Below are 11,936 nucleotides of genomic sequence, written 5' to 3' on the forward strand. Positions count from 1 at the left end.
AAGAGGTCAGTTTATTTTTTTCTTAATTAAAAAAAATTTTTTTATTCAAACATAGTTGATTCACAGTGTTGTGCTAGTTTAAAGTATACAGCAAAGTGATATATACATTTATAGGGTTGCAAAGAACTGGACACAACTGAAGCAACTGACCGCACATGCACATATATATATATGCAACCCTACAGACTATAGCCTGCCGGGCTCCTCTGTCCATGGGATTTACAGGCAAGAATACTGGAGTGGATTGCCCAACCCTCCTCCAGGGGATCTTCCCGACCCAGGAACTGAACTTGTGTCTCCTGTACTACAGGCAGACTCTTTACTGCTAAGCCACCGGGAAAACTTTTTCAGGTCATCTTCCAATAGACGTTATTACAAGATATTGCCCTGTGCTATACACTAGGTCCTTGTCTTGATATCTTTTATCACTACAACATCGCTCATTCCTGCTCTGGGAAAACCATAGGTTTAAAAAGCATTCTAAGTCTAGCAAGCTTTGTATACCAACATCAAAAATAAGCATCCACAGTCGTTCACAGCCCTGACTGTTCCTGAGAATTTCCTGGAGGCTGAACAAATACTGAAGTTCACATCCACCCAGGAAATCAGGAAATGTATTTCTACAAGCTCCAGGAGACTTTATTATGTATCTAGGGCTGAACCACTAATCTCAAGAATTAGTAATTCTTGAGAAAAAACTAATCCTTATGTAGATTCAAGTTAGTTTTCCTTTGAACTAGGAATCTGAATTTTTATTTCCAATCGAACTAGCAGAACTGAAGTTAGTTCACTGTAAACAGGTGGAGATTATTTAAGGCATTTGGAACTTGGACCAAGGACCAAGGTGAAGTTGATTTAGGAACAACCGAACAACTAATTTAGGAAACCACCTTAAAAGAACATCAGGGTTAGGTGACCTGATACAATTGGTACATTTGCCTGCTAGCTGAGTAACTTGAACACATCATGCAACCACGCTGAAGCTTCTTTGTCTATAAAATAAAGGCATTCGTCTAGGAATCTTTGGGCTTCCTAGGTGGCACAGTGGTAAGGAACCCGCCTGCCAAAGCAGCAGAGGCAGGGGACATGGGTTTGATCCTTGGGTAGGGCAAATCCCCTGGAGAAGGAAACGGCACCCCACTGCCTGGGAAATCCCATGGACAGAGGAGCCTGGCGGGCTGCAGTCCCCGGGGTGGGTTGCAGAAGAGCCAGTCACGATTCAGTGACTGAACAACAACAACACAAAATGAAGATGAGTTACACTACCCACCCTGTGAGCAGAGCTGCTATAAAGATATTTTAATGAACATTTGAAACTGTAAATGTGTGCTAAGTCACTTCAATCGAGTCTTAGCATCCCTATGAACTGTAGCCCACCAGGATCCTCTGTCCACAGGAGTCTCCAGGCAGGAATACTGGAGTGGCTTGCCAAGCCCTTCTCCAGGGCATCTTCCTGACCCAGGGATAGAACTCACATGAAGAAAGATCTTTATGAAGGTGTTAATTTTTAAACACTTATTTTTCAGTGGTTAATTCAGTATTGGGCATGCGATGTTTATTCATAACAGCAAAAGTTAAGAGATATACATACCAGGAATCCTATTGAGGGTGACCCAGAAGTGTTCATCAGGGCTGTACGTGTCCTTGGACCAGGACAGTAAGTCAAGCGCCAGTGGGTCTTGAAGGACGAAGTTTGCGAATTCCCTTGTGAGGGCCACATAGGCAGTGCCAAAGTAAACGGTCATGTTGTGAGGAGGCGGTGTTTTCAATTTTGTGGTTTTAATCACATAGGAATCTTTTCGGTTTAGTAGCTCCCGGTGAACATATTTAGTTCGCCCAATTGCGTGAGCTGGGGGCAGCACCCCGGGGGTGATGTTTTTCCCTTTAAATCCCTTCAGATGCCGAATGATCTCCCTGTTGGTTTTCAGGGGGAAATCTTGCCCACAGGTGTTGAGGATGTATTTCCACGGAACCTCTGAGGCCACAAGATGTTTCATGCAGTTCAGGTCAGCCTGGAGCCTGGAAATCCCACCATAGACCACGGGCTCCATCTTGGAAGCCAGAAAAGCATTTGGGAAGCAGCTCAGTAACTGCTCCACCGAACCTTTGAATGTGTCTGTCGCCTTTTCGTCCACGTGAACACAGTAGACGTTTTGGGGCATGTAAATAGCCCTGAAGAGCCTCTCAAAAGTGCCAAAGTCTTTGTGGATGGTCATCACATAAGCCAAGGGGAAGCCAGCCTCTTCTTCAGAGAGTGTTTTTGTTATGTAGTGACTCTGAGCCACGTACTCAGGACAGGTGGTTTCACTGAAGGTACTCTTCAATGCGTTCTTTTTAGGGTAAAAACTCTTCCCCTTAAAAATCTGGTGACAGACTTCTGATAACAGTGAAGCATTGGATATGGAAGCTTGCAGGAAATTTTTATTCTCCCCTAACTTGTTGCAAACAAACACAAAAATCAGGGTGGTGGCCAGAGACACACAGAAGAGACAACGCTTCCAAAACCCCATCGTTCAAAGCCAGGAAATGAGTCGAATGTCTCTTGGGACATGTGGTCAGAGGGCAGACAGACTTAACTTACATTTTCTCCGAAATCCATAACCATCCTCCAGGTGGACGCAGCTCTGACCGGCCGCTCCATGACCTGCCGGCTGATCCTGCTCGTCCTTTTTCGGTCTTCCTTTCCTCTTCATTCCCCGCGGTGCCGCTTTTCCACCTTTCTCCAACACATTTCTGAAGGAACTCTAAGGGATTTGCTTTTGTGTTTCCTCCCCTCACTTATCTTGCAACCTGTTTCTACACCAAAAAAAAGTTGCCCCACGGAGGTTCTGACTCCGGCGTGTCCACCTTTCCCTACGGGAAGATGAGTGAGGGTGAAGGGACGGTTCTGCGAGTCGCCGCTCTCAGACTTTAACCCCGGCCTCTTCTCTCAGCCAGGAGGCTGGCGACTGTGTCAGCTCCCCAACTTCCTGTTAATCATTGCATTCAACTGACTGAGCTTGTTTGCTCAAATAGCACTGCCAAGTTATAAGCATTGGTCCCGAGCATGTGAACAGTGCCTGGAGAGATACTCTGTCAATAAATATCTAGTACTTAAAAATTAATCACCTCACCTTGTCTTTTTGCACACACGCCCTGCCGGGGTCCAGCCCCGGCAGGATCCAGGGGAACCCTCAGGATGAACGGCATCGGCGAATGAGAGAGAGAGTGAGACAAAGCCCGGGGCTGGGTCTGGAGTTTATTTTTGCGTGGCCTCTTTATACCTTTAGCAACATCTTTGGGGGAAGTGCGTGTTGCTTACACACAGGGCATCTCAAAACATTGCAGCAACTTGACCTTCAACAGAAACAGGATGTTACCCACATACTTTCCTTCACAAGAGTCTTTCTTATCATTTGGCCTTCAGCCCCGCTAATATTTTACGGCTTGCACCTGGTGTGACTTAAGCAACTTCAGTAGCCGACCCTGTTTTTCTTATAATTAATCTATTTTCTTTCTAATAAGCTCATCTCTATGGGAACTAGATAGGATTACATTTTTACAGGACAGAAATGCGAAAGACTGCAGAAACAGCAGATATGGCACAAAACAGGCTCTTAGTCTAAAAGTTAACCACCTGCAAGAAGTCGCCAGCTAATCTCTATCTAAGCTATTTTCTATTAGGCACATTTGTGGCTATAATATTTGTGGAGCTTTTCTCATCCCGTGAAGGGGCCTATGCTTAATAGTTTCTTTTGTTAGCGTACTGTGCTTAGGATGTTTAGAACAATCAAGAGCATTTTTTGCAATGAGAGCACATATTTATCACACAAGCCAGAATGCCAGCAAAAGGGTTTGAATTGAAGCATTTTCTTCATCCCTGGCCCCTTCATAGGGTACCAGCGTCCAGGAGATTTATTAATTAGGGTTTTAAGTTGGGCCTCATTCAGTGAAAGAGGAACAGGAGAGCTCTCGGCAGGCAACACAAGAATCCGCAGCAGGGCAAGCAAGAACAACAGCAGAAAAGGGGGGAGATACAGGGTGGGGTAGAGGCTGAGGCCAACCTGGAGGGTGCCTTATCCTAGACGGCCTTGTCTGTCAGGTTTTTTCCTCATGACCTCGTCATGGATGGGGTCCCGGGCGGCCTTGCCTGCCGGGTATTTTCTTCATGACCTCGTCACGGGCGGGACCTCCCATAGCGGCTCCCGGCAACACCTCCCTCTACATATTGGCTGGCTATGCCATAAAGCGTGGCATATGACTGGCTGTTGAACCATTCTTTCCAGCACTTAATTTTCTCTGCTATGAGGTAAGGTCTTTAAAAAGGCACATGAGCAAGCGAACCTCACCACCTGACTTACTACACTAAGATGAATAAAAGCTAATTAAAAAAAAAACAAAAACAAAAAACAGGGACTTCCCAGTGGTCTAGTGGTTAAGAATCTGTCATGCAATGCAAGGGATGTGGGTTCTGTGCCTTGTCTCAAGTGTTGCACCTAAGATCCGATGCAGGCAAATGAATAAATATTTTTTTTAAAAAGATATTTACAGAATAATAATAAAAATACCCCTAAAAACCTAGCAGCCCATTATAACCCCCAAATTGCATAGGGCCTAAAGCTGAAGTTAGTGAATATCAAGTTTATTTCATCTAAGCCCAGGTTCCTGGGTGGCTCAGTGGTAAAGAATTCGCCTGCCAAGGCAGGAGACACAGGAAACATGGATTTGATCTCTTGGTTGGGAAGATCCCCTGGAGGAGGAAATGGCAACCTGCTCCCTATTTTTGCCCGGAGAATCCCATGGACAGAGGAGCCTGGTGGGCTACAGCCTGTGGGGTCACAAAAGAGTCAGACAGGACTTAGTGACTGAACAACACCAGAACTGAAGGAGAGACGTTCTCAGATTCCATATACGTATAAACCAAAGGCGTTCCCGTATCTGTAAAACATGAGAATAGTTTTACCACCTTCATAAGTCAGTCGTGAGAAGACAATGAGAAAAACGTATCAAGGGTTCACGGTCCCCCAGTCCATGAGTGGGGCTGAGGCTGGAGACAGTGGGGCCCCAGGCTGGGCAGTGGGAGCCCGTCTCCTGTTGGTGCTCCACGGCAGAGATAAAGGCAGGAGCAGAGAGGAGCTGAGCTCTGCTTGAGTGAGAAGATGATGACCACAGTCTTCATCCTGGACTTACAGGAGAGCTCCCTGACTGCACCTGTGCAGAAAGGCTCCTCAGGGGTCAAAAATGGGGACATCTGTGCTTAATTATGCTTTCGAAATGAGTCAAATAGTTTGTATAACTTTTTCTCCTCGTACATGCAGATGATGACACAAACTCCCCCTTCGCTTATTTTGGCTGTCTCCTCATTCTTGGCACAGTTCCATTTCTCCGGAGGTTTCTTGCATAAAAGCACCTCTAATTATTTGGCTGTTCTACCCTGAATTTACAGCTCCCCGAGTTTGCTCTTATTGTTGTTGTTATTTTAATATTGTTTATTTGGCTGCCAGGTCTTCGTTGTGTCCTGTGGGATCTTCTGTTGCAGCTCTCGGGCTTCCCTAACTGCTCCGTGGCAAGTGGGACCTTAGATCCCTGGCCAGGGATTGAACCTGTGTCCTCTGCATTGCAACGTGGATTCATAATGCCTGGACCACCAGTCCTTGAAGTTCCTACAACTCCCTGAGTTTAAAGTTACAAGGTGAAGAACGTTTGCAAGTTGGCACTTGGCTGCAGTGGAATCCTAACCCTAAACCCTTAAAATCAGAAGACTTTTGACAATGCTAGACATTTTTAGTGTTGATCCTTTTTGCACTACCCCAGTGCTATCTGATGTTTACTCTCCTGATGGTTCTGTGGGAGACTCTGGTTTTCCTGAGGCCCTTTTGCAGGACCCCACTCACCATTCTTCTGAATTCTGGGCAGGAGGCTCTTGCCATTTGTGCAAGATGGTAGAAGCGATGGTAATAAGTGACGAAAAAGCACAGCCATCCTTTTCCTCAGTTTGAACATTAGGTCAAAAACTATTTTTTAATTAATTAATTTTTGGCTGTCCTGGGTCTTCGCTGCTGTGCATAGCCTTCCTCTAGTTGCGGCGAGCAGGAGGCTACGTTTCGTTGCAGGGCGCGGGCTTCTCATCCCCTGACTTCTCTCGTTGCAGAGCGCAGGCTTAGGTGGGTGGGCTTCGGGAGTTGCAGCGCGTGGGCTCAATAGTTGTGGCGCGTGGCCTTAGTCTCCTCGTCACGTGGAATCTCCCCAGACTGGGGATTGAACCCATGTCCCCCGCATGGGCAGGCAGATTCTCAGCCACCGGACTTACCAGGCAAGTCCCAGGTCAAAACTGATACCCCCAATTCTAAGTTGGAGGCACCGACTGAGGTTAGAATTCTGGAGAAGTCGTCCCCCAGGGGAGACTTGTGGTCGACTCCTCAGTACATGGTTGGGTGTACGATGAAGTCCTAGATTCAACCCCTACTTGCTTATTTCTACGTAACGCTCGCTCTTAGGAATTCCCACTCCAGGACGTAAACTCACTTTCATCCTACTACGAAAATTGCAGCGAGAGTTTAACCCCCACGGCTGACCGCAGAAAGGGTGCAGAAGAGAAGGGCTCCGTTTGCACGGAGCGGTTTCTCCACACACCGGTACCCAAAGCACTTCTCATGCATCCACTTCATTGTGACAGCACCTCTGTGCCCAAGCGAGAAACCAGGGAAACCAAGTGGAAACTGGGGCCGCGTCCACAGCGATCACAGAGAAAGAGCGGCTCGGGTTAAACTGGTTTCACGAGCTTGTCACCTTTTGTGTTTTTTTCCGGCTCTGTCTCTGGCCGGACTCTCTTCTCTGTACATCTTTCTCCTTTCTCTCCCTCCTCTTTCTGTTTGTCTGTACGTTTACTATACTAAATTCTGGACTCTGCTTTACCTTCATCTCTGTGGGGTGTGGTTTATTTTTTTTTTTTATTAGCCACAGGAAACAGTCTGAAGCACCAGGACTCAAAATAGCCCCACTCGTGGTTGAGAAAGAGCGATGAGAAACAGCCTGGATTGTGTGAAGGAAGGTCTCCAGTTGAGTCAAAGCCACTCTTCACAGCCCGGCGCGTCTGAGAAAGTCATTTGATCTTACACCTCCCTGCTTCCTCTGGAGTAAATTTGAGAAAACAACCCCTGCTCTCACTCGGGGACCTCCAAGGCTGGCCTCCTCTCAGGCAGATCACCCATGCCTCTGAGTCTGGGTTTTTTCCAACATCAACGTCCGGGTGCAGCTGGAAGATTCCAGAAGTAACATACAGAAAGCACACAGCCGGAGAGTGGCCAGAGACATCAGAGCGAATTTCAGACCTTGAGGGAAAGCCACTGGGAAGAAAGGAGTGAGGGGAGGAGGTGGGGAAGGTTGCAGTTTTTTGACATAAAATCCCTGGAAATAGGATAGCAGGAAAATGTAAGCAAAAGCTGGTTCTTTTCTTTCTCTCTTTGGCCGCGCCAGGCAGCATGCAGGACCTTCCCTGACCAGGGATGGAACCCACATCCCCTGCAATGGAAGCTCGGAGTCCTAACCACTGGGCCACCAGGGAAGCCCAGAGCTGGTTCTTGTCAAAACAGCCCATTAAATATCATTGGTATAATGCAAAGCTGAGGCCAAGAGCTGACAGACGAAGAGCAGCTCAGGGTTGCGTGCCAAGTTGCTCAGTCATGTCCCACTCTTTGCAGCCCTGTGAGCCCACTGGAAGCCCACCAGGCTCCTCTGTCCATGGGATTTCCCAGCAAGAATACTGGAGTGGGTTGCCATTTCCTTCTGCAGGGGATCGTCCCTACCCAGGGATTGAACCCACAAGTCTTACATCTGCATTGACAGGCGGTTTCTTTACCACTAGCACCACCTGGGAAGTATCTTGTAATAACCTACAATGGAAAAGAATCTGAAAAAGAATATATATAAGTGAGTCACTTTGCCATATATCAGAAACTAAAAGAACGTGTAAATCAACTATACCTCAGTTTTAATAAAAGAGGTGATGTTTCCAGAAAACCTCCTCTCTCAGTAGTTTTCTAGCAGATTGACCCCTATCTCTCTCCATTCTCAGGAGGATAAAGTTGCCTGGGAGCATCCTAGGGTGAATCCTCTCCTTCTCTTATGATGGAGGCCGTTATTGGAGCTTACGCTGGTATTTAAACGCAGAATAACAAAAGCTGGAATGTGGAAGCATAACGTTCTGTTTGCCTCAGTCCCATTCCCAAAGGCCTGTCCTTCAGAGTCCCAAAGACTGAGCCTTCAAACAACCTGGAGTCTTGGAGTCTCAAGTTACTGTTATCCAACACTGGCTCTTACCCGGCCCTACAGAGTCCTGGAAGCTTTGAATCTAACACTTGCAACTTCAGAAATGTTGTAAGATGTCACCATGGGGGAGATAACTGTCCTTGATATAACTGCATCTCCCACTAGGACACTCAAAATAGAGCCCATGTCAATGCAGGAGCCTCGGGTTCCATCCCTGGGTCAGGAAGATCCCCTGAAGAAGGAAATGGCAACCCACTCCAGGATTCTTGCCCGGGAAATCCCTTGGACAGGGAAGCCTGGCAGGCTACAGTCCATGGGGTTGCAAAGAGTCAGACACGACTGAGCAACTAAACCACAACTTTCCTGAGACTACTGTCCAGTTTATCCATGCAGAGGTTTGCTTTTCCCAGAGAAAGAACTTTTGAATTTTCTTCACAGATTCTTTTTTTTGTTTACTATTTATTTTAAATTTTATTTTATTTATTTGGTTTCATCAGGTCTTAGCTATGGCATGTGGGATCTAGTCTCCAGTTCAGGGTTGGCACCCAGACCCCTAAAACTCCTGGAAGTGTGGGGTCTTAGCCACTAGAGCACCAGGGAGTCCTCTTTCCAGGTTATTTGTACTTAAAGTTCACCCTCAAATTTAGTCCCAGGTGGGAAAGCCCATAGCCCCAGATCTGGAGTGCCCTCTAAGAGAGTTGGATCTGAGCTCACTCCAGAGGCAGATATACTGACGCCTGACAAAGCTGTATGTGAAAAGGTGTGACTTAGTTTTGATACTTCCCAGCATTAATTGCAATAGCATTTTCCATAGTGAAAAAACTGGAAACACACGCTCAACAACTGAGGAATTGTTAAGCAAATTCTAATACATCCATACTATGAAAACAAACGCAATTACCCAATATATATGCACAGCAATTATTTCTCAATTTGTGCAATGTAGAACTTCTGCTTTTTTAGATTTTCTTAGTTTCTACATACCAACTTCTATTTCACAGCTTTTCTACAATAGGATTATATTTTATAACAAGAAAAAATGTTTCTTTTAAATTATTATCTTATTCATTTGACTGCGTTGGGTCTTAGTTGCAGCCTCCTGGCTCAGTAGCTGTGGGGCGTGGGCTTAGTCGCCCCTTGGCATGTGGGATCTGAGTTCCCCAGTCAGGAATAGAACCTGCACCCCCTGCTTTGGAAAGAAGATTCCCAACCATTGGATCACCAAGGAAGTCCGGAGAAAAAAAATATTTTAATATTCTGCTCATCAATGACTAGTACAGGATTTTCAAATTCTACACAGAGGGTGAGCTCTTGACTCCTGCAAACCTAGAGCACAGAGCGGACAGGAGGGCAGGTTTCCACTCACCGAAGCGAGGCCGCCCTGTGGCCAGACCTAAGCGTAGTCTACGATTCACAGTCTGACCATCCGGAACTCTGGAAAGTTCTGGTCAGTTAAAAAAAATTTGATTTGGAAAGGTTGAATTATTTCACCTTGTTCTTATAGAAATTTTGTTGACATTTTCCAGATCTCAAACTTTCCCAACCTGAGCGATTCGAATTCACACAAAAATGAAACAATGAATAACCCACATTGAAAATAACTGGAAGAATCCGTCTGCAATGCAGGACACCCTGGTTCAATTCCTGGGTCGGGAAGATCCCCTGGAGAAGGGAAAGGCTACTCATTCCAGTATTCTAGCCTGGAGAACCTCATGGACTGTTCAGCCCACAGGGTCGCAAACAGCTGGACACAACTAAGAGATTTTCACAAACAACATAATATAATTGATTTAAAAAACCAGTTTCACTTGTCCTATCAAAGACTTATGACCATGTCAAAACTTGATAGGCACCTTCTCTAAGCAAACAGTATATTGAGATGCAAGACAATTAACTTATGTTCTATGAATTCCATTGAAACAGACACACGAAAATCTATAGGGTGCCGATAAAGCTGGAAACATAGGTGAATATGCATGCGTGCATAGTCACTTCAGTTGTGTCCAGTTCTTTGTGACCCTATGGATTGTAGCTCACCAGGCTCCTCTGTCCATGGGATTTTCCAGGCAAGAATACTGGAGTGGATTCCCATACCCTCCTCCAGGGGATCTTCCCGACCCAGGGATCAAACCTGCGTCTCCTGCATTGCAGGCGAGAATTCTTTACCGCTGAGCCACCAGGGAAGCCCCAAAGTGGACATATGTAACACAATTAAGGACAGTTTCAAGTGTAAAATACTTGCACATATACACACGCACAAACACACACGCACAAACACGCACAGTGCTTCCAGACTTTATGTAGAACGGAATCAAGTCCCACATACCTGGAATCCTGTTCAGTGTCACCCAGAAATGCTCATCAGGGGAGTAGGTGTCCCTCGACCACTCAAGTAAGTCAACAGCCCTCTGGTCTCGGAGAACAAAAATTAACAAATTCTCTTGTAAGCGCTACGTAGGCGGAACCAAAGTAAATGGTGAGATTATGGGGAGGTGGCATTTTTCTTATCCAAGTACGCAGCATAAAGGAAAACAAACCGTATCCCTGCTCCAAGTGCCTGTATTTGGTCCTTCTGATAATGTGAGGAGGAGGCAGCACCCCGAGGGTGATGTTTTTCCCTTTAAATCCTTTGAGATACTGGATGATCTCCCGGTTGGTTTTCAGGGGGAAATCTTGCCCACAGGTGTTGATGGTGTATTTCCACGGGACCTCCGAGTTTATGAGGTCTTGCAGGCAGTTCAGGTCAGCCTGGAGCCTGGAAATTCCTGCGTAGACCACAGACTCCATCTTGGAAGCCAGGAAGGCATTTGGGAAGCAGCTCAGTAATCGCTGTACCGCATCTTTAAATTCAGCGGTCGCTTTCTCGTCCACGTGAACACAGTAGACGTTCTGAGGCATGTAGACAGCCCTGAAGAGCCTCTGGAATGTATCCAAGTCCTTGTGGATGACCATGACATATGCCAAAGGGAACTCAGCTTCTTCTTTGGACAGAGGTTTCATTATGTAGTGATTCTGGGTCAGGTATCGTTGGCAAGTTATGTCTTTCAGTGGCGTCATTGGTATATTTCCACCCAAGATTTTCTTCCCTGCTACAGCCATGTCACAGACCTCTGCAAGCACCGAGGAGTTTGCAATTTTTCCCACGAGCAGGTGTTTTGGCAGGTTGAAATGGTCGGTATACAGGAACCAAAGAGTTATCGAAATGGCCGTAAGCCCCACAACAAACTCGAACATCTTCAGCCTCATGTTTCCTACCATCGCTCCTGCGTTTGTCACGGTGTATCATTGCAGAGTCAGCCCCAGCTTCATCCTCTGACTGTTGGAGAATCAACTTCTGCTTCTTATTTTGAGCAAGAAGAGAAACAGTGCCTCTCACTTAAGGGTCAAGGGGTCAACCCCAAGCTTGAAGTTCTTCTCTTACAATGAAGGAACGGAGTGGATCCAAGAACCTAAGCCACTGGGGCCAACGCAGCAAGAGCGATGTGGTGGTGTGTACCTTGGTCCAGGCCAGCTTCAAGTGAAGACCCTGGCCAATCTGTCACAGCTGCCAACTCAGGGTGTTCTCCCGGGAGGGTGGGGAGGAGGAGGTTGAACGTGGGTCCTTCTTACAGCCCTTTTACCCCCACCAGAGAGGGACCTCATCACCGTCACTGATGTCGTCTTTAAGCCCAGGGGACAGCTTATTTCTT

The 11,936-nt window shown here is 46.5% G+C and overlaps 1 protein-coding gene and 1 pseudogene across 2 annotated transcripts in view; both read right to left on the reverse strand.

The window, feature by feature from the left end:
- Window positions 1-3,036, reverse strand: part of GCNT2 (glucosaminyl (N-acetyl) transferase 2 (I blood group)) — an 88,207-nt gene extending 85,171 nt beyond the window's left edge. The window contains exon 1 of one of the 2 annotated variants that reach the window (XM_065912549.1): window positions 1,592-3,036. In XM_065912549.1, the coding sequence (XP_065768621.1) occupies window positions 1,592-2,510 (919 nt within the window). In that variant the 5' untranslated portion in view covers window positions 2,511-3,036. The remainder of the gene's footprint in view (window positions 1-1,591) is intronic. The other variant, XM_065912545.1, reaches the window with a different exon arrangement.
- On the reverse strand, window positions 2,797-11,505 carry LOC136151248 (N-acetyllactosaminide beta-1,6-N-acetylglucosaminyl-transferase-like; annotated as a pseudogene).
- Window positions 11,506-11,936: the final 431 nt, after the last annotated feature.

The sequence above is a fragment of the Muntiacus reevesi genome, chromosome 20, assembly GCF_963930625.1.
Source record: "Muntiacus reevesi chromosome 20, mMunRee1.1, whole genome shotgun sequence".
Classification (NCBI taxonomy): domain Eukaryota; kingdom Metazoa; phylum Chordata; class Mammalia; order Artiodactyla; family Cervidae; genus Muntiacus; species Muntiacus reevesi.